This window comes from Orcinus orca, chromosome 19 (genome assembly GCF_937001465.1).
Source record: "Orcinus orca chromosome 19, mOrcOrc1.1, whole genome shotgun sequence".
Taxonomy (NCBI): domain Eukaryota; kingdom Metazoa; phylum Chordata; class Mammalia; order Artiodactyla; family Delphinidae; genus Orcinus; species Orcinus orca.
This window is the reverse complement of record NC_064577.1, coordinates 20,449,207-20,471,941: the sequence shown is the minus strand read 5'-3', so window position 1 is coordinate 20,471,941 and position 22,735 is coordinate 20,449,207. Positions and strand designations below refer to the sequence as shown.

General features: G+C 48.9%; 1 protein-coding gene across 5 annotated transcripts in view; it reads left to right on the top strand.

The window, feature by feature from the left end:
* Window positions 1-1,101: 1,101 nt before the first annotated feature.
* Window positions 1,102-22,735, top strand: part of USP22 (ubiquitin specific peptidase 22) — a 34,576-nt gene continuing 12,942 nt past the window's right edge. Inside the window, exons 1-2 of one of the 5 annotated variants that reach the window (XM_049702128.1) lie at window positions 1,102-1,445; window positions 17,962-18,094. In XM_049702128.1, the coding sequence (XP_049558085.1) occupies window positions 1,308-1,445; window positions 17,962-18,094 (271 nt within the window). In that variant the 5' untranslated portion in view covers window positions 1,102-1,307. Of the gene's footprint in view, window positions 1,446-1,769; window positions 1,791-1,832; window positions 1,981-17,961; window positions 18,095-22,735 lie in introns of those variants that run through there. The other 4 variants (XM_049702127.1, XM_049702129.1, XM_049702130.1 and 1 more) reach the window with 4 other exon arrangements.

Here is a 22,735-nt window from a genome sequence, read left to right as displayed (position 1 = left end):
AACTAGTACTACTCTGGGCACTGGGCGATACTGACGTTAATAAAACACAAAAATCATTACCATCATGGAGTTTTCATGCTACGTTGGGAATAGTTAATTAAAAAACAGGGCAGGGAAGTCTGGTGGTCCAGTGGTTAAGACTCCTCCCTACCTATGCAGGGGGCCCGGGTTCCATCCCTCGTCAGGGGACTGGAGCCCACATGCATGCCACAACTGAGTCCACATGCCAACTAAAGATCACGCATAGGGCAACAAAGATCCCACGTGCCGCAACTAAGACCCGGTGTAGCCAAATAAATAAACAAATATTAAAAGAACAAGTAAATAAATTCTTTGGGTAAGGAGATGAAGGATTTAGGGGGCTCGTGAGGTCCAGTAGGGTGGAGGAGAAGGCCTCGCTGGGCAGGCGGCGTCTGATAAAGCCACGGGCTGGGGTCGGGCAGGCTTCAGGCGGAGGGGCTGCAAGCACCAAGGCCCTAGGCCAGCGTGCCGGCCAGTGTCCCGACCACAGAAGCTTCACCCCACACCCCTCCCGCCGGGCCCTGAGCTCTAACTGCCGCGACAACATCTTTATTTCTCCGTCTTTTAGGTGCGGAGGTGGGCCGGCGCGGGACGCAGTGAAAAGCCCTCGAGAAGCTGGCACCTGTCTTCACGGACCTCCCGCACCTGCGGGGTCCGCCAGCAGGTGCACAGCCCACCCGGAGGACGCGGGACTCGAGCTCCCAGAGCCGTGAATGTGCGGCTAGCGAGCTGGACGGCGACGCCTCGGCGAAACCTGATACAGCGCGCGAGTCTGTGGTTCCCTGCTTCCTAACGGGAAGTCCAGAGTCCACGTGCGGCAAGCCTGACCGGATTCACCGGACTGCGACCCGGTGGGGACCAGCGACCGCCGCCCCCCAGCCCCGCCAGCTCCGCCCCTGCGGCAGCGCCCGCCAGCGCTAACAGGTCCAGTCCCGCCTCGCCTCCTCGGAGGGCGGGACGTCACGCGGCCGCCGCTAACCAATGGCGGGGGTGAAGGGGCGGAGCCTCTCCAGCTCCACCCATCGCCTGCCCAAGCCCATGGGGGAGGGGGCGGCGGGCGAGCCGCCGGCGGCTGGCGCATGCGCGGCGCGCCCCGGCGGCGATGACGTAGCCCTGTTGCGGCCTCGGCTACCCGCGAGCGCAGCGCGGGCGGCGCCCGCCACCCCGGTCGCGAGACTCCGCTTTGTTCCGGGCCTGTCCCTTGGCCGTGCCGCCCGCAGCCCCGCGTCGCGCTGGCGTCGTCCTCGTCTCCGCCGGCGCCCCGGCGCGAGCCGGACGGCGAGGCCATGGACGCGGAGCTGGTGGTGACGCCTCCGGGCTGTGCGCACCTGGGCAGCTTCAAGGTGGACAACTGGAAGCAGAACCTGCGCGCCATTTATCAGTGCTTCGTGTGGAGCGGCTCGGCGGAGGCCCGCAAGCGCAAGGTGCACCCCCTGCAGCGCGGCTCTGCGTTGGGGGTGGGGGACTCGAACTTCGCCGTCCCCTCCCCCACCTCCTGCACGCCGGGCGGGGGCGGGGTGGGCGCGGCCGTGCGTGCGGGGGGGCGGTCTCTCCCGGGGCTGCCGGGTAGGAGGGGGAGGGTCCCCGACGCTGCAGCGCGGGGCGTGTCTTAGGGACCCTCCGGGCGGGGTGGGGCCGGGGATGGAGGCGCTGAGAGGGAGAGGACGCAGCTGCCGAGGCCTGTGCCGCCCACGCTGTGCAAAGCCTCCGCTGCCGTGGCTGGTGCCTGGGGGTTGCTGGGTCGGAGGCTCGGGGTCACCGGGATGCGGGTACAGCCGCCGAGCGCCCAGAGTTCGCAGGGACGCCCGCCCCGCCCTCTGAGTGCGGGCCGCCCCCGGGCCCAGGTTTCGCAGGGACGCGCGCCACCCATTTCAGCGCGGGGCGCCCCCCATTTCAGCGCGGAGCACCCCCGGGTCCAGGGTCCGCAGGGACGTTCCGGGACGCGCCAGCTTCCCTCAGGTGTGCACGGGCGCAGGTGCAGAGCGCCGCGAGTCCTAGAAACCAGCCGGCTCTGCCGCTTAGAGTCGCGTGTTTCTCAGCGCGGCGGGGATTGGGGAGGGGGTCCCCTGTGGCTGCGCAGGAGCGGGTTTAAAGGAAGGACTGTCTAAAGGCAGGTGGGACTGGGGCGCCTCCCTGAGGTACTGAGGGAACGGTACACAGTGTCCTGTTTTTCGGGCGTAGGTACCATCTAAGCGATTAGGCTTATTAGTGACTTGGAAATCAGAAAATGACATTATTTCTTTATCTTACCTGAAGAAACTGTTTTTACCGTGTAACGCGATTTTACAGTTCGCAGCCTGAGGGCAGGCGCTGTGTTAGGCAGTGTCCACCTTGAGTAGCATTTTTTATGGGAAAACTAACATCTGCTGAGCATGTAGAGAATGTTAAGCACCAGTTTTCTTTATTTTTATCAGTATTGTTGTTGGGAAGCACTGCCTGTTAGGATGAACTTAAATCGGAGATGAAACAGATTTCTACGAGGATGGGAGTGAGATTCTTGCTGGTGGAATTTTGTGCCCTTAAAATGAAATCGCCTAGTTGATAACTGTTTTTCAGGAGATAATCGTGTTACTGCTCCATATTGTTTGTTGGTCAGTATGCATGTGACCCATCTCCACATTGCGTTGAGGCGGGAGCCCCTGCCCTTTTTACTCTTTCCTTCCTTGTCAACCCCCACCCCTGTAATGTTTAACTTGAGTCAAGTTTAACCCATCATTAACTTTGCCGAATTTCCTGAGGAAAGGATCACTTTTTCTTTTTTGCTCATATGTGGCTTGGATTAATCTTCAAATGTCAGTTGCTTAGTTTGAAAGCTGATGAACCACGTCTGTATTACTCACTAGTAACAACTTGAGCTATAGACAGACAAGAAGTGGTGTGAGAACCTGTTTCCGAACTCGGGTCTGTCATGCTGCAGTGCTTTATGGTCGTATCCCAGCAGTGAACCCTTATGTCCTCCATCTGTCATTCCCTGAACGTGCATTTCTACAACCCTAGTGGCCCAGCCAAAGAGGATTTGGTTCGAGGAATGGTGAACAGTGAGTAAGGCACGTTTGGCAGTTTGCAGAGGTTTCTCAGCAGATGTGCAGGCTTAGTAGTTTGGTTTTAACACCAGGAAGTTGTCTATAAAATATTTCAACCTAAGTTAAGCTTCTTTGAGGTTGCTCAAAGAAGCTGCAGTGAGGTGTCAACTACAGTGAAATTACAGGGGTTAAAACTCTGTCTCCTCTAAGTAGAGGTGGTTAATGATTTTTATATCCAAACTTTGATTTTTCTTTTCATGGACAGAGTGAGAAGAGCGTGATCAGGTTTGATAATTTTCTGAACGGAAAAATGTTCCCCGATTGAGGACTCAGAGCTACTGGATGTCTCTGGCATGTGTCTTACCACTTGAGGGTTTGTGTGTGACAATGGAAACGGGAAATGAAGACATCAGGAATTTTCAGTTCTTCTGTTTTTTTATAACTTAACCCAGTCTGTGTTCTATTTTGAATATAAAGACACTTTGAGGGACAGGTAATGTTGTTTTAAATAATCCCTTCTGTCTTCTTGAACGGTTTCTGTGATTCTAAAATTTTCCAGCAGTTTGTCCTCAAAAATACGGAGCACTTCTTGTAGCCGTGGTAAATATTTTTACCAAAGTACGTCACCACAAAGTGGAGAAGCTTTGGCACTTTTGGACGATTACTGATTTTGGTTTAATTTGGACAGTAATCTGGAGGACAGGAAACCATCTTGAAGGTTTCTTGGCACAGAATTTGGGGACTAAGGCAACCCTTTGGGTAGAAAATCTCTGAGAGGTTTTTTGTTTGAGAAAAGGGGCTGGAGAGAAGGGACTGTTTCTAGATGCTCTCAGGCACAGAAGTCAGACCTTGCCTGCTCCAGCATTTTTTCTGTTTCTGCATTTGTGGGCTTAATGCTACTATTTAAAGAACTATGGACCGGGCACCCTGTGGAAGAAAGTGGGCTGATTCCATATTTTTTTAGATCTCCCATTTTCTCTTCAGTCCAGAGTCAACTAACTCTTTTTTTCTTTTTTACTGAAGTATAGTTGATATACGACATTGTGCCAACCTCTGCTGTACAGCACAGTGACTCAGTTTACACATATAGACATGCTTTTTTTTAATATTTTTTTCCGTTATGGTTTATCCCAGGAGACTGGATGTAGTTCCCTTTGCTCTACAGTAGGACCTTGTTGTTTATCCATGCTAAATGTAATAGTTTGCATCTACCAACCCCACACTCCCAGTCCTCCCTCCCCACCTCGGCAACCACAAGTCTGTTCTCTATGTCTGTGAGTCTGTTTCTGTTTGGTATATAGGTTCGTATGTGCCATATTTTAGATTCCACATATAAGTGATGTTATATGGTATTTTTCTTTTTCTGACTTCACTTAGTATGATAATCTCTAGGTCATCCATGTTGCTGCAAATGATATTATTTCGTTCTTTTTTGTGGCTGAGTAGTATTCCATTGTATATACGTACCGCATTTTCTTTATCGGTTCATCCGTTGATGGACATTTAGGTTGTTTTGCCTTGGCTATTGTGAATAGTGCTGCTGCTATGAACATACAGGTGCATGTATCTCTTTTTTTCCTTTTTTTTTTTTTGCGGTACGCGGGCCTCTCACTGTTGTGGCCTCTCCTGTTGTGGAGCACAGGCTCTGTACACGCAGGCTCAGTGGCCATGGCTCACGGGCCCAGCCGCTCCGCGGCATGTGGGATCTTCCCGGACCAGGGCACGAACCCGTGTCCCCTGCATCGGCAGGCGGACTCTCAACCACTGCGCCACCAGGGAAGCCCCTGCATGTATCTTTTTTTTAACATATTTTTTGGAGTATTAATTGCTCTACAATGGTGTGTTTCTGCTTTATAACAAAGTGAATCGTTATATATATACATATGTTCCCATATCTCTTCCCTCTTGCATCTCCCTCCCTCCCACCCTCCCTGTCCCACCCCTCTAGGTGGTCACAAATCACTGAGCTGATGTCCCTGTGCTATGCGGCTGCTTCCCACTAGCTATCTACCTTACGTTTGGTAGTGTATGTATGTCCATGCCACTCTCTCACTTTGTCACAGCTTACCCTTCCCCCTCCCCATATCCTCAAGTCCATTCTCTAGTAGGTCTGTGTCTTTATTCCCGTCTGGCCCCTAGGTTCTTCATGACCTTTTTTTTTTTCCTTAAATTCCATATATATGTGTTAGCATACGGTATTTGTTTTTCTTTTTCTGACTTACTTCACTCTGTATGACAGACTCCAGGTCCATCCACCTCACTACAAATAACTCAATTTCGTTTCTTTTTATGGCTGAGTAATATTCCATTTTGTATATGTGCCACATCTTCTTTATCCATTCATCTGTTGATGGACACTTAGGTTGCTTCCACGTCCTGGCTATTGTAAATAGAGCTGCAATGAACATTTTGGTACATGACTCTTTTTGAATTATGGTTTTCTCAGGGTGTATGCCCAGTAGTGGGATTGCTGGGTTGTATGGTAATTCTATTTTTAGTTTTTTAAGGAACCTCCATACTGTTCTCCATAGTGGCTGTATCAATTTACATTCCCACCAACAGTGCAAGAGGGTTCCCTTTTCTCCACATCCTCTCCAGCATTTATTGTTTCTAGATTTTTTGATGATGGCCATTCTGACCAGTGTGAGATGATATCTCATCGTAGTTTTGATTTGCATTTCTCTAATGATTAATGATGTTGAGCATTCTTTCATGTGTTTGTTGGCAATCTGTATATCTTCTTTGGAGAAATGTCTGTTTAGGTCTTCTGCCCATTTTTGGATTGGGTTTTTGTTTTTTTGTTATTGCGCTGCATGAGCTGCTTGTAAATTTTGGAGATAAATCCTTTGTCAGTTGCTTCATTTGCAAATATTTTCTCTGATTCTGAGGGTTGTCTTTTGGTCTTGTCTTTTGGTCAGTTGCTTCATTTGCAAATATTTTCTCTGATTCTGAGGGTTGTCTTTTGGTCTTGTTTATGGTTTCCTTTGCTGTGCAAAAGCTTTTAAGTTTCATTAGGTCCCATTTGTTTATTTTTGTTTTTATTTCCATTTCTCTAGGAGGTGGGTCAAAAAGGATCTTGCTGTGATTTATGTCATAGAGTGTTCTGCCTATGTTTTCCTCTAAGAGTTTGATAGTGTCTGGCCTTACATTTAGGTCTTTAAGCCATTTTGAGTTTATTTTTGTGTATGGTGTTAGGGAGTGTTCTAATTTCATCCTTTTACATGTAGCTGTCCAGTTTTCCCAGCACCACTTATTGAAGAGGCTGTCTTTTCTCCACTGTATGTTCTTGCCTCCTTTATCGAAGATAAGGTGACCATATGTGCGTGGGTTTATCTTTGGGCTTTCTATCCTGTTCCATTGATCTATATTTCTGTTTTTGTGCCAGTACCATACTGTATTGATTACTGTAGCTTTGTAGTAGAGTCTGAAGTCAGGGAGCCTGATTCCTCCAGCTCCGTTTTTCGTTCTCAAGATTGCTTTCGTTATTCGGGGTCTTTTGTGTTTACATACAAATTGTGAAATTTTTTGTTCTAGTTCCGTGAAAAATGCCAGTGGTAGCTTGATAGGGATTGCATTGAATCTGTAGATTGCTTTGGGTAGTAGAGTCATTTTCACAATGTTGATTTTTCCAGTCCAAGAACATGGTATATCTTTCCATCTATTTGTATCATCTTTAATTGCTTTCATCAGTGTCTTACCATTTTCTGCATACGGGTCTTTTGTCTCCTTAGGTAGGTTTATTCCTAGATATTTTATTCTTTTTGTTGCAGTGGTAAATGGGAATGTTTTCTTAATTTCACTTTCAGATTTTTCATCATTAGTGTATAGGAATGCCAGAGATTTCTGTCATTAATTTTGTATCTCGCTACTTTACCAAATTCATTGATTAGCTCTAGTAGTTTTCTGGTAGCATCTTTAGGATTCTCTGTGTATAGTATCTTTTTTTGTGTGTGTGTGTGTGGTACGCGGGCCTCTCACTGTTGTGGCCTCTCCCGTTGCGGAGCACAGGCTCCAGACGCGCAGGCCCAGTGGCCATGGCTCACGGGCCCAGCCGCTCCGCGGCATGTGGGGTCTTCCCCGACCAGGACACGAACCTGTGTCCCCTGCATCGGCAGGCAGACTCTCAACCACTGCGCCACCAGGGAAGCCCTATAGCATCCTTTTAAATTATAGTTTTGTCCGGGTATAGCCCAGGAGTGGGATTGCTAGATGGTATGGTAATTCTATTTTTAATTTTCTAAGGAACCATCGTACTGTTTTCCACAGTGGCTGCACCAACTTACATTCCCACCGGCAGTGTAAGAGAGTTCCCTCTGCTCCACATCCTTTCCAGCATTTGTTATTTGTTTTTTATTCATTTGGCTGCACTGGATCTTAGTTGTGGCACGTGAACTCTTAGTCGCAGCATGTGGGATCTAGTTCCCTGACCAGGGATCGAACCCGAGTCCCCTGCATGGATTCTTTACCACTGGACCACCAGGGAGTTCCCTTGTAGAGTTTTTAATCATGGCCGTTGTGACTGGTTTGAGGTAGTTTTGATTTGTGTTTCTCTAACAATTAGTGATGTTGAGCATCTTTTCACGTGCCTCCTGGCCATCTGTATGTCTCCTTTGGAGAGACGTCTCTTAAGGTCTTCTGCCCAGCTTTTGATTGGGTTGGTTGTTTTTTTGTTGTTGAGTCAGAGCCAACTAACTCTTAAGCCCAGGTTTCTATCTTGAGGAATTGAAATCATAATTTTTAAAGGCCATTTAAATAGTAGGTGTCAAATAGCAAGATACTGAATACCTGCCTTAAAATTTACAGTATTTGTAGGTGTCCAGTGACAGTTCCTACACGTAAGATAATTGTAGCCTAAACATATGTGAAGGAATGTGTAAATAATTCTAGATGCTGAGATGTTGGTTTTACTGAGAAAGATTAAAATTCATGAATCCACATAGTTTTAAAAAGTAATTGCAGAAGTGATGATATGAATATGTTCTCAGTGTTTAAAAAGAGAACAGTTCAGGACTTCCCTGGTGGTCCAGTGGTTAAGACTCCACACTGCCAACGCAGCGGGCACGTGTTCCATTCCTGGTTGGGGAAGATCCTGCATGCCTTGTGGTACGGCCAAAAAAAAAAAAAAACAGAGAGAGAACACTTCAAAGCCATATACAGCAAAGTTACACATTTTTGTTTTTGTAAATATACATGCTGTGTATACTGTTTCCTTTTTTCATTTGTTCCTAATGCATACAGATCTCACTCTGTTGAACTGTGCAATTGATATTCCATTGGATGGAAATGGCATTGTGTATTTTGCTCTCCCCCCACCCCCCAGGCTTTCAGTTTGGAGGATTTAGTAAGAATTTGTAAAACTTAAGCCTGGGAATCAGTTTTAAGAAGGAATAATCTTGGGCAAGACCCTTTTAGCTGCATGAGTTTTGGTTTGCTGAGGGATTGAAATGTGATTTGTTTACTTGATACAAGCCTGAGATGCATTTAAAAAGTGCAGTTTTATGTAAGGGAAACAGTAGAGAAATTTTTAAAAAGGTAAAAGTCTAAGATAACATACTTTCATAGAGTACAAGCGGAATGCCCTAACTTCCATTTTGTATCATTACAAAGGGACAGTATAGCTTGTTAGCCTATGAACACTTGCCTAAGAGGAGGGAAGCTTTTGTAGTCAGTATTTCATTTTATTTTATTTTCAGTTTATTTTATTGAAGTCTAATTGATTTACAATGTGTTAATTTCTGCTGTGCAACAAAGTTACATTCACACATGTATACATTCTTTTTCATGTTTTTTTCATTATGGTTTATCACAGGATATTGAATATAGTTCCCTGTGATACACAGTAGGACCTTGTTTATCCATCCTATATATGCTAGCTTGGATCTGCTAATCCCAAACTCCCACTCCATCCCTCCCCCCCCCCGGCAACTACAAATCTGTTCTCTATGTCTGTGAGTCTGTATTGTAGATAAGTTCATTGTGTCGTATTTTAGATTCCATATATAAGTGATATCATATTTGTCTTTCTGTTTCTGGATAGTCAGTATTTTAGAAGCATGGTTCAAGCCTTTGGTTGTGGTGTGGAAAGGGAGGTCATTTCAGGTGGAAAATGGTCTTATTTATCTTGAGTCAGTGTTACTTTACTATGTGTTTTTTTTTAATTAATTTAATTTATTTAGTTTTGGCTGTGTTGGGTCTTCGTTGCTGCGCGCAGGCTTTCTCTAGTTGTGGTGAGTGGGGGCTACTCTTCATTGCGGTGCACGAACTTCTCATTGCGGTGGCTTCTCGTTGTGGAGCACGGGCTCCTAGGCGCATGGGCTTCAGTAGTTGTGGCTCGCTGGCTCTCGAGTGCAGGCTCAGTAGTTGTGGGACACGGGCTTAGTTGTTCTGTGGCATGTGGGATCTTCCGGGACCAGGGATCGAACCTGTGTCCCCTGCATTGGCAGGCAGATTCCTAACCACTGCGCCACCAGGGAAGTCCCCACTATGTGTTTTAGAAGAAGATTTATTCTAGGGTTCTTACAGGTCATCTCTTTTTATCAATGTTGCTTCAGTTCTAGAGTCTGAGATCTGTCTCCTGAGGTCTGAATGAATCCCTTATGTTTGAAATTTTTAGTAGAAGTGATCTTTGGAGAGTAACAGTTCAGCTGTCACTGGCTTAGACAAAATACCTGAAGTGACCGGACACAGCATCTGGTAGGTGGTAGACCGAGAGCTGTGAAAAGTCCAGCGTTACTGGCTCCACCAGTGACTAAATTAGTATTTTTTGACTCTGCCAGGCACTTAACGTGATGGTGATGAGAATGCTGCAGAGAGCTGTCTCCTGTCCGTCATTTTTTTTTTTAGTTCATTTTTTAGATATGTCCTTTTTTTAAAGTAAACTTTTTTCGTTTTCAAAACTTCTTGCTTTGCAGAATTGACTTTTGCTTTATTTATTGATGAATTGGATCTTCCCAGTCATCACAACAAAGCATTGCAGCATCCATACTAAGCAGGGGACAGGCCATTCCAAGTAGAAGATCTAAAATGAAAACAGTTTTTCTTTTGAGGTAATTGTAGATTGACCAGCTGTTGTGAAAAATAGCAGACAACCGGGCTTACCTGGTGGCGCAGTGGTTGAGAATCTGCCTGCCAATGCAGGGGGCACGGCTTCGAGCCCTGGTCTGGGAAGATCCCGCATGCCGCAGAGCAGCTAAGCCTGTGCGCCACAACTACTGAGCCTGCGCGTCTGGAGCCTGTGCTCTGCAGCAAGAGAGGCCGCGATAGTGAGAGGCCTGCGCACCGCGGTGAAGAGTGGCCCCCATTCGCCACAACTAGAGAAAGCCCTCGCACAGAAACGAAGACCCAACACAGCCAAAAATAAATAAATAAATATTGAAAAATATATATATAGCAGAGGACCTTTACCTGGTTTCCCCTGATGGTAACATCTAGCGAAACTAATACACTGTTACAGCCACGAGTCAATATCGATACAATCAGCCCATTTATTCCTATTTCCCCAGTTTTTACTTGTGCTTATCTGTGTGTGTATTTAGTTCTATGCAAATTAATAACAGAGTAGTTTTAGAGTTACAGAAAAGTTATCAAAAATAATACAGAGGGACTTCCCTGGTGGCGCAGTGGATATGTCTCTGCACTCCCAATGCAGGGGGCCTGGGTTCGATCCCTGGTCAGGGAACTAGATCCCACATGTATGCCGCAACTGAGAGTTCGCATGCCGCAACTAAGCAGCCTGCTGCCGCAACTAAAACCCCGCGCAACCAAATAAATAAATAAATATTAAAAAAAAATACAGAGAGGTCCTGTTATCAATCCCCCATCTCCTCGATTGTTAACTTTTTACATTTCTCTGGTACGTTTTGTCCCAGCTAATGGCCAAGGTTGATACATTATTATTAACTAAGGTCATACTTTATTCAGATTTGATTAGTTTTTCCCTGATCCGTCCCAGAACGCCCTCTGGGATCCCACCTGAGATTTGGTCTGAGTCTCTTCAGGCTCCTGTGTGCGTGACAGTTTCTCAGACTTGCCTTGTTTTTGACGCCCTTAGCGGTTTTGAGGAGTGTTTGAGGAGTATCGCTCAGGTGTTTTGTAGGACGTCCCTCGATGTGGGTTTGTCTGATGTTTCCCTCATGGTTCCAGGTTTGAAGAGGAAGCCCAAGCCTTTATTTATTAAGGTCTGCACTTGGTGCGGCAGGTGAGGTGAGAAGCGTCTGCCACCGCGAGCTTCACAGAACACCTCACGCCCTCGACCCCGCGCTTTACCTGCTCAGCTCTCTCCCAGCCTTTCGTCCCTGCGTGGGGTCCCCTCGTGGCTGTACCGATCTGTCTCGGTCGCCTCACCCCTGGTCTGCACATGGCGTCTGCTGAAGACCTTGCGGCTTTGCCGGGATCATTTGCCGGGTCTGGATTTGCTGGTTGCAGGCTTGGGGCACGAATTCATCTTTGGTTCTGTTTCCTGCAAATTGGTAGCCGATTCAGAGGCTGCCTCAGACCTGAGTTGAGCCCTCGGGCGAGATCTGAAGCAGTGCTGTGTCTTTCCTGAAGGTCCTGCTGCCTGAGTGCCCAGACCTGAGGAGGCAGGTGTCAAGCAGATGTTGAGAAGCTGAGGTTTCCAAAGACTGAGGTGACCTGCCTCACAGACGCCTGTTCTTGCCTCATCTTAACCCGGCAGCACCTGTAGAGGAGGGTGTGTCCGTCACTTTCATCACCTGTTAGCAGTTCTGGGGAGGACAGTGGGAGCAACAGGTTAAATGAGGTTCTAGGATAATCCAATGGCTTCTTGTAGGCACTTGTGATGGACAGTTGGGAGGTGATGGGGCAGGGGCGGGGTTGCTTCTGCCAGGTGTGTGCCCTTCGACCTTGGGCGGCTCCACGGCTCTTGGGCTCACCTGTTTTTCATTTATGATTATCCTACTTTGTATTTACATAGCATTTTGCGTTTTATAAAGCATCTCTCACATAATTTCGTTTTGGAACTCGCGGTGCAGTTTAGGTGGCCTTGGCAGTTAAGTCTCCTGCCCTGTACAAGGTCACCGATTAAATGCCAGGTCTGGGCCTTGAAATTAGGTCAGTCTGACTCTGAAGTTCATGCTCCAGCTAAATTATTTGGGCATGTTTTCCAGCGCGACCGAGTAATTCTCCAGTCTCAGCTGACACCAGCTGGGCGTCACACAAATCTGACTGTCTGACTCGTCGACCTGGAGTTGGCGGCCAGTCCTGTAGGTTGAGGGCTCAGCCCCGCAGGGTGCACCCACTTCAGACACCAGTCACAAGGCTGTTCTCCCCTTCTCGGGCTCACAAGGCTCAGGGAAACATTTATGTACGTTTACCCATTTATTATAAAGGGTATTATGAAGAATACAGGTGAGCAGCTAGATGAAGAGATCCGTAGGCGGAGGTCTGGTGGGTGCTGAGCAAAGGAGCTTCTGTCCCAATGAAGTTGGGGTGCATTACCCCCCAGCACAGTGATGCATTCACCTACCCAGAAGCCCTCTGAACCATCATTTAGGGTTTTTTTGGAGGCTTCATTATATAGTCACGATTAATGGTGGTGCAGTGGTTAAGCATTCGCCTGCCAGTGCAGGAGACACAGGTTCAAGCCCTGGTCCGGGAAGATCCCACGTGCGGCAGAGCAACTAAGCCCATGCGCCACAACTACTGAGCCTGCGTTCTAGAGCCCGCAAGCCACGAGTACTGAGCCCATGTGCTGCAACTACTGAAATCTGCGTGCCTAGAGCCCTGCTCCGCAACAAGAGAAGCTACCGCAATGAGAAGCCCGCGCACCGCAATGAAGAGTAGCCCCCGCTCACCGCAACTAGAGAAAGTCTGCGCACAGCAGCGAAGACCCAATGCAGCCAAAATAAATAAATAAATTTATTTATTTAAAAAATAGGCAGTGATTAAATCATTACACAGGTGTGATTGATTAAATCATAGGTTGTTGATGGAGGTTGGGGGATGAGCTAACGTCAGAAATGAAAAGATAATGTGAAAAAGAAATTCATATTAGTTTATAGGTAGAGCAATTCTGTATTGGTAACAAAGAAGTAGCAGTGTGATTGCTTTATGGTAGCTGAGTGTAATCAAATCAGTACAGTAGCTTGTACAGTAATGATTGAATCATTGTAAAATGTCTGTGGTACACAGCATTGCAGTCATGTTCATGGTACCGTATTGGAAACATTGTTAAATTAAAAAGTTACCCGTGATGATAGACTGATACGCAGTATCTCCGATTGCGAGGAGAGCGGGAGCAAGGGGCGCATACTGTATGGTAATTCTTTGAAAGCAAAGTTTTAAAACAGTAAGAAATGAATATTTTACATTAAACATCCCTTACCTTATGCCTATGTGAGGATAGGCTGTCCATTTCACTACAAGTCTTGCATATAGTGTTCTACACACACATTTTTTGTATGTTTATTGAAAATCCACACATAAGTGGACCCGTGTAGTTCAAGCTTGTGTGGTTCAAGGGTCAGCTGTGCATCTATCTGGATTCGTAAGCTTTTCCTTTTGAGGATGTTAAGTTTGGTTAAGGCCGTGTTGGCCGGAGTTCTCTGTTGCCAAACATAACCTTTTCCCGTTTAATTAACAGAAGTAGTCTCTGGGGTGATACTTTGAAAATATCCAGCACCCCAGTATACATTCATACGTGCATATGTATACACACACGTGAATACTTTGATGTATTTTTTTTTTTATTGAGGTGAAATTCACACAAAAATTAATCACTTTAAACTACCAGTGAGTTCCCATCGTTGTACAATCACCAGCTGCCTCTGTTAAGCTTCAAACCGTGTCACCTGCTCTCCACGCTCCCTCCAGCCCCCGGCAGCCTCTGATCTCTGTTCTCTCTCTGGATTTGCCTATGCTTGACATTTCATATAAACGGAGTCACACAGTATGTGACTTTTGGTGTCTGACTTTTCTCACTTAGCGTGTTGTGAAGGTTCATCCACGTGGTAGCGTGAATTAGTACTTTGTTTTTTTTTATGGCTGGGTAGTACTCCGTTGTGTGGATACATCATATTTTGTGTATCCATTGATCCATTAATGGAGATCTGGGCTGTTTCCACCTTTTAACTATTGTGAATGACCCAGTATTTTTTCAGCCCCATTTTTTTTTTTTTTTTTGCCTGAATCAGTTATTGCTATGCTGATTACAAAATGAAGGCTTTGTAGTCTTTTCTACTACGGTAGGTGGAATCCTCCTATGAAGAAGACTGCGCAGCGGGTGTGTACAGTGTCGGTTTCGGAGTGGACCTGGGGGATTCTTTTTTGTACAGTGTATATAACCCATTTTTTCCGCTACTCATTTCTGTGCTCAGATAGGGCCAGAATTGCCCAGCGGGAATTCCCAAGCTGTCTCCCCTCCCTCCTCATGCCCATCATGCTGGAGTCACTGGCTCGTGGGAGCTGCCGTTCACGGAAGCACCAGCTAAGCCAGGCGTTGCCGCCCGGGGCAGGTGGCGCGTCCTTGGTGGTTATGGAAAAGAGGTTTGTGCTTGGGACTGCCTGTCAGTAGAGCCCTAGTTATAAAATCGGATTCACGGCCTTAAAATGAGTCCTGAGCATGGGCTTTATTTATGTGGAAAAGGTTTAGTCAGATTGTGTGTGCGTGTTTAATCTGGGGCTTTCTTTTCCCTCATCTGTTTCAGGATGTGACCAGTTCCTTTGTTTCTGGTTGTAGCCCATCTGCCTCTGTTTAATTTCTGTAGTTCTTTTTTTGTGCAGCTAAAATTCTTGAAGCCTTTCTTCTTTAGGCAGATTTTTCTTTTGTGAAGTTCTGCAAGAGAACAGGTGATACAGATTTACATTTGAAATTCAGGGCTTAATTTTGATCTGTTTTTAAAGCTTTTGTGTGTTTTAAGGGGAAAAAATGATGTGTTAAAATTATACACTTATCCTGATTTGTCTGTATTTTCAGGGTAATGCTAGTCCTGAATTCTTTCTCAAATTATATAAACAGAATTGGATTTCTTTTTAAGTTCGTAGAGGAATTTTAATAAAATTACGATCACACATTTAATATATCCTGAGTGATAAAAATAAGGAATACCTCTTAATCTTTACATCTGTAGCTGTAGTGAGCAGTAAACAGCTTCCAGGAATCTGTTCCTAACAGTATTTATATAAAAGAAAAATTTCACAGGTACTGGGAAGCATCATTTGTTACACATCAAGTAACCATTAATGTAATTTAAAAATTTCCCTGTGTTAAAAAATAAGTAAATAAAAACGTCCTTGTGTTACTGAGGACAGTTAGAGTTAGCGAATTCCTTAGATTGCTCATTGGAAGAATAAACAGGTGATACAACTACTGTTTCTAGCGTCGCAGCATTTTAGACAAGTCTTTCCAGTGACCCTCGCACCCCTGTGGGATTGTCCCAGAGCAGGGCTTCCTGCTGGGAGGGGGCAGGCGCCCCCTGCGACCCAGGGTGGAGACCAGGGATGTCGCTGGACATCCTGCCATCCACAGGAACACCCTGCGCCACCCGAGGACACACACGGGCCCCCTGTGCTGAGGCCTGCGTTGGGGCTTGACCATACAGGGTTTGCAGAGATAACCTCTTGCTGGTGTCAAAAAAAGGTAAATAACTAGCCATTGAGAGCGACTCTTTTTTTTAAAATTATTTATTTAATCAATTAATTTTTGGCTGCGTTGGGTCTTTGTTGCCACATGTGGGCTTTCTCTGGTTGCAGCGAGCCGGGGCTACTCTGCATTTCCGTGCGCGGGCTTCTCATTGCAGTGGCTTCTCTTGTTGCGGAGCGCGGGCTCTAGGCACACGGGCTTCAGTAGTTGTAGCACGTGGGCTCAGTAGTTGTGGTGCGTGGGCTCTAGAGCGCAGGCTCGGTAGTTGTGGCGCACAGGCTTAGCTGCTCCGCGGCATGTGGAATCTTCCTGGACCAGGGCTTGAACCCGTGTCCCTTGCATTGGCAGGCGGATTCTTCTTTTTTCTTTTTTCTTTTTTTTGCGGTACGCGGGCCACTCACTGCTGTGGCCTCTCCCGTTGCGGAGCACAGGCTCCGGACGCGCAGGCTCAGCAGCCATGGCTCACGGGCGCAGCCGCTCCACGGCACGTGGGATCTTCCCGGACCGGGGCGCGAGCCCGTGTCCCCTGCATCAGCAGGCAGACTCAACCACTGCACCACCAGGGAAGCCCGGCAGGCGGATTCTTAACCACTGCACCACCAGGGGAGTCCTGAGAGTGGCTCTTAGTCAAGAAGAAATACGGTGGTAATGATCAGAGTTGCATTTGGATCCAGAGATAAGTTGTACGTGGAGGTGGGAGATCAGCCTGGGCGTGAGGTTTTCCTGAGGCTGTGCTTCCAGGACAGGGCCTGTTGGCCTGTGGCTGCCCGTGAGGATTTGTGTTTCTCGAGCTGAGCACCTGGCGTCGAGGAACTTGGTGGTCTGGCCGCCCTGTGTGCCTGTTGCCAGCCAGTCTGCTCTGTCCTCAGACCCGTGCTCCAGCCTCGGGGCTCTCGTCTTGAGGGAGCATCCACACGCCCTCCCCCAGCTCCCCTGCACCACTTCCTGCTCTTCTACGAAGCCTCTGTGTAGCTTCCCCTGGTGGAAAAACTGTGACTCGAGTTTCACGTGAAGAGAGGTTTGTGCCTCGTCCTCAGGCCATGCCCTCCACGCCTGCCATCGAGGGTGGACGGTCAGTCTGGCCCCCGGGCGGCTCCTGCCTGGGTCTTGTGTGTGCAGAGTGAGGCTCGGAGGGGCTGCTTCTGGGCTCCGTGGGGGAGCGTGGCCTGTGGGGTCAGGAGGTCCTAGCCCACGTGCCGCTGTGTGGCCACCAGCAGACGCTCGTCAGAAGGGCTCGCGGCCTTCCTCGGGGCTGGCCTTGAGGATCAAAGGGCGTAATCGCTCCAATACCAGGCGCCCGTGTCCGTGTCACGTTTGTGCTGCTGTCCTTTGTTTCTGGGCCTTTTCTGTTTTAACCTTACCTCCCAGGCCCTGTTCATCTTCCACCTCCCTTCACCCTAAGCTCCCTGCATCCCAGTCAGAGCGAGAGGGTTGTGTCGTGCGGTGTCATCGCAGGGGCTGGGAGTTCAAGTTGGTGGCCTGCAGGGGTTCACAGTTGGCGCGGGTGTAATTGTCGTGCCGGGCGTCCTGGGTGGTTCGGGGGGACGAGAATTGTTTACCATGGTGCTCTTAATCGCTGAGGCTAAAACTTTAGGTTTCCGTGGTCTGGTTCTCGGACACACGCCGTTCTTTTTCTTGTTTCTGTGTATTGCTTTGATTCATATTCATCTGGATTGATGGATTATAGAATCCGCCTGCCGGGCTTCCCTGGTGGCGCAGTGGTTGAGAGTCCGCCTGCCGATGCAGGGGACACGGGTTCGTGCCCCGGTCCGGGAAGATCCCACATGCCGCGGAGTGGCTGGGCCCGTGAGCCATGGCTGCTGAGCCTGCGCGTCCAGAGCCTGTGCTCCGCAACGGGAGAGGCCACAGCAGTGAGAGACGCCCGCGTACCACAAAAACAAAAACAAAAACACAAACACACACAAAAAAGAATCCGCCTGCCAGTGCAGATTGCATTTTGCTGTGGTCTTGGAACCTGGAATATCAAACTGGAAGTGAAGTGCAGGTTAAAGGTGACCTGAGGTTGGGGCCCCGTTGGATGTGGAAGGACCTTGACAGCTCCTGGAGCTGCAGGTGCTTTGTCTGAGCGGCTTTGAGTTGGAGAAGGGGCCGAGGTCTCTTACACGGAGCCACTTCTGAGCTAAAGGACCTACGTGCCTTTTGGGGGGCAACTGACAGGATTAACGAAATGACCTTTTAGGCAGTGAGACCTTGAGAGGAAATCCGGGCTTTCCCTTCCTCCCGAGCTGCGCCCGTTGGGATCACCTTGCCCTGGTGTTTCCGAGAAGCCCTGGTCTCACTCTCCCTTCTGCGTTTCAGGCGAAGTCGTGCGTGTGTCACGCGTGCGGCGCCCACCTGAACCGGCTGCACTCGTGCCTCCACTGCGTCTTCTTCGGCTGTTTCACGAAGAAGCACATTCACGAGCACGCCAAGTCGAAAAGGCACCACCTGGGTAAGACCGCGCCACGCCTCCTGGGCTTTGGGGTCACCTCCCCGACTCTCGTTCTGTGAATTTGACCTTCCACTCTCTCGGGAGTCCACCTTTGTCTGAAATAGCTTGTGCTCTCCTCGTGGAACTCCAGGGGGCGAGGAAAGAGAAACTGAACCCACGAGAGGGGCATGTGCCCAGCGTGCCTGAGGTCACATAAAGTCGTGTAACCCTGAACGGCGACTTTCTTAAACGGAGCATCAGAGACTCATCTTTCTCTCTGAAAAGCACGGTTAGGTATTAGATCAGGCAGAAATTTGCACAGGTCTTAAGTGCAGCCTTAGGTTATTGGTGTCAGCGTGGGGGTGGGGGGCACTGGGTGAACTTAGTGATTTCTGTAACGGGTTTGCAGTGTCGTCAGTGTTTGCAGAGAGGCTGGCGTTGAGGGGAGCTCACGTTTCACGTTCAGACACTAGTGCCTTCCAGAGGCGACGCGAAGCTGAGTTTTGCTCTTGGCTTGATTTTCTGACCGTTGTCACTAAATGTTTCCCTCGTTGAGGATTGTGTTTTCTGTCAAACGATGCTGAGGTTGTTAGGATATCTGTAAGAAAATCACTTTCAGAAGGTCCAGACCATAGACCCTTTTCTAGAACATAACTTGGTGTGACCTAGCCTTCCAGTGAAAGATAGTCTCAGGCCTTTTAAGTAGTAGGAATGGGCTCGTTCAAACTCGGTCATCTCTGGAGGTCGTGCCTCGTTTCATTTGCAGCTGAGAACTTGCAGCCAGTGCTGGGGGTCAGCCTGTCACCAGGAGCTAAGTGGCCTTTTTGGAAGGAGAGCTGGCGGCCCTGGTGGTGCTTCGCAGGCTGTGGGTGAGCGGCTGCCCGGCAGGGCGGGGGTCAGCAATCCCGTCCCCCTTCCCCACGAGGGACCAGAGGGGAGGTCTGATGGGGCAGGACGGGTGTGGTGGGATTCTGTGGTGGTGAGTTCATGTAGATCTTTGTGCTTAATACCATCTGATTCTGGGACCAGACCCGCTTAGGCTCCTCTCACACCGGGGCTGTGATACTGTGTGGTTAAAAGGGTCATGGAGAATTGGAAACACCTTTGCACTGCAAAGGGCTGAGAATCTTATTGTTACCTAGCATCATCTACAAAAGTCACTCGAGAAATTTGTGTGCTTATTAATTTTATCAACCTGATTGATAAACTCTGCCTCTACTTTGGCCAGAATGAATAAGTTTTAGAAGGTTTTCTTCAAGAGACAAAACCACAAAATGGGAGAGCCCAGGAGTTTATTGCAGGTTGTGTGTGTGAGCGTGTGTGTGCGTGTGTGTGAACAAAGCCAAAGCTTAGCTTTCTGTGTCCACATGGCAGGGGAGGGCACGGGAGAGGAGCCCCGGCAGGAAAGGGATCGCCCGCCCCGGCCCTGCGTCTCGAGCTGCTCCCCGTTACCCCTAGAGCCCCTCAGAGCGGCAGCTTGACGTTTGAGGGCCAAGGGGCCGTGATTCCTGGGCCGAGTCCTGCCTCTGGGAGCCCCGCGGAATAACCCTGGGGCCTGACGTGGACGCTTAGAAGGATTTCTCCCAGGGCTTTGCGGCTTCTAAGCGGAGGGGCGTGAGAGGCCCATGGGGAGTCTCGTCTGAGTATTTGCTTTTTTGCGAGTGTTCAGTTAAAACCAGCACGTCGGTAGCTATGGGGTCTTTGCTGGCGGCCTGTGGGAGGACGAAGCTTCTGCTCCTCTGTGTGACCTGCCCTGTGACCCTGCCTGGTGTGACGTGGCGGAAGCGGCCCCCAGGAGGAAGGGCCCGTCCTGACTCGCTGCCGGCAGGTTTGCTGTGCGGGACGATGTTGGGATCCAGGTCACTGAGTAAGATTTGGTTTCGTGCTCCTTAGTTTCGTACAGGTTTTTGTTTGATGTCGAGTCACAGGGGCCCGTGGATGTTGCCTGCGTGAGCCACAGAAGCCGTGAAAGGAGTGCTTTTAGCTTTGTGTCTGCCTCTAGGAAGCGTTATTTTAGTTTTCCCAGAGGGTGTGAGGATGTATGTGGGCATCAGAGGGGGTATCGGCTCCCCTCTGAGCGGGTGACGTTTCCCTCCATCTCAGGATCCTCCTGTGGCTGGAGGGAGGGGGACAAACGCCTGCCTGGTGCCTGTCGGCCGGAGGGTCCCGGGTGAGTGGGTTGACGGCCTCCTCTCTTCCTGGGAGCGTCTCGCCCGCATCCAGGCAGCTGGGTTCCTGGGCAGCTGGCCCTTTGTTTCCATGGGTTCTGCACCTGCAGATTCAGCCAAGCTCAGATCGAAAAACAAATTCCAGAAAGTTCCAAAAAGCAAAACTTGAATTTGTCTGGTCCAGGCAGCTACTTACGTGGCATTCACGCTGTATTAGGTAAAGCAGCCTGGAGGTGATTTAAAGTGTGTAGGAGGATGTAAGTTCTGTGCAGATACCACACCATTTCCTACAGGGGGCTGGAGCATCCTTGGATCCTGGTGTCCGCGGGGGTCCTGGAACCAGCCCCACCTTGGGTACCACGGGACCACTGACTGTCTGCTCAGCCTTTAGTCCTGATGCAGTCAAGCCTTTGTCCTTGGTTATCTTGACTGTGAGATAATTTTCTGGAGGAACTACCGTGACTGTAGGTGTTGCGTTGGGTTTTTGAATTCCATATTGAGGTGAAATTCAGAGAACACACAATTAACCATTTCAACCAGTACAGTTCAGTGCATTTAGTCACTTGCCATGTGGTGTGTGGAAATACCATCTCTCTTTATTTTCAAAACTTCTTCGTCTCCTCGAAGAATACATGTCTCTGTTACGTAATCGTCTCCGGGCCCTGGCATCCGCTGATCTGTCTTCAGTTGCGGATTTGCCCGTCTTGAATATTTCATATAAAAGGAATCATACAACACACAGCCTTTTGTGTCTGTTTCTATCTCTCGGCAGGTTTTCAAGGTTCATGAAGTGTCAGTTCATTTCTTTGTGGTTGAATAGCATTCCTTTGTGTTGATATTCCAGAGTTTGTTTATCCAGTCATCCACTGGTAGACATTTGGGTTCCCACCTTTGGCGTTTATGAATAATGCTGCTATAAACATGCCTGTGTGAGTTTCTTTGTGGACATACGTTTTCATTTCTTTTGGATACCAGAAGACCTTGGAGATAACTGTGGGTTCGGTTCCAGACCACCTCAATAAAGCAGATATCTCAATAAAGCGAGGCACACACATGTTTTGGTTTCCCACTGAATATAAAAATAATGTTTACACTGTACCGTAGTTTAAGTGTGCAATAACAGCATTTCTCTTTGGTTGTTCCTGCTTTTTTGGTGTCAGACTAAGAATCCAGTGGCAGACCTGAGGTCGGGACGCTTACCCGTTTGTGTCTGAGGTTTTATACTTTCAGCTGTGATGTAGGTTGCTGACCGTGTGGAGTGAAGTTTTGTGTGGGGCTGGGGTCAGGCAAGCTGCCTCCTCGTTTCATCCCGGGGCCCCAGCGCCCGCTGTCGGCCCCCGCCCCTCCTGGTGGTCCCAGCCCCACACAGCGGGTGGGAGGCAGACTCATCTGGGGACATGGGGCCTCCCTCTGCCCTCGCCGTGCGGCTGGCCTGTTTCTCGCTGAACCCCGCTGCTTCCCTGAAAGCGTCCCTCCTTCCCACTGTAAGCCTGCCTCTGCCAGCTTGCTCTGGTCCCCGGGGCAGGAGTGACACTGCCCAGGAGTGGGCAGAACGCAGGGCAGCTGGCCCCGGCCTCCAGAGCAGCCTCGACGTGGACTTGCAGAGACTTGGTCGGAATTTTGTAGGTTTTTAGGGAGGGGCAGGGGTAGGCCTGGGATTCTCTGAAATTGCTACTTTGAGTCTTGATAGATCTGCTTTCGATCCACCACAGTATCATTGACCTGTGTCTTTGTACCTTAAGACATGAAATATGGGGGTTTCCCTGGTGGCACAGTGGTTAAGAATCCGCCTGCCAATGCAGGGGACACGGGTTCGAGCCCTGGTCCAGGAAGATCCCACATGCCACAGAGCACCTAAGCCTGTGCGCCACAACTACTGAGCCTGCGCTCTAGAGCCTGTGAGCCACAACTACTGAGCCTGCGTGCTGCAACTAATGAAGCCCAAGCGTGTAGAGCCCGTGCTCCGCAACAAGAGATGCCACCGCAACGAGAAGCCCGCGCACCGCAACGAAGAGTAGCCCCCGCTCACCACAACTAGAGAAAGCCTGCGCACAGCAACAAAGACCCAACACAGCCAAAAAATAATAATAATTTTTTTAAAAAAGACATGAAATATGATAAAAGCTGTGATTTGTTAAGACATTACCATTTACCAGGAGGTGCGTGCCGCTTAGTTGTTTATATGAACTTAGTGACCATGCAGACCTGTGCCAGTGCTGTTGCTGTCCCTGTTATACCACAGGGGACGTGGGTGAGCTCAGAGGTGCTCAGAGGTGCACAGGTGGCGGGGCCGGGTTTGTGCTCCGAGCTGTGTCCCGTCGCCTGGCAGACGTCTGCTGTCCCTTGGTGAGTCTGAGTCAAGGGGATTCTCTTTTTTCTTTTGGAATTTTATTTTGTTTATTTTTTATATAGCAGGTTCTTAGTAGTTATCTATTTTGTATATACTAGTGTATATACGTCAATCCCAATCTCCCAGTTCATCCCCCCGCCCCCT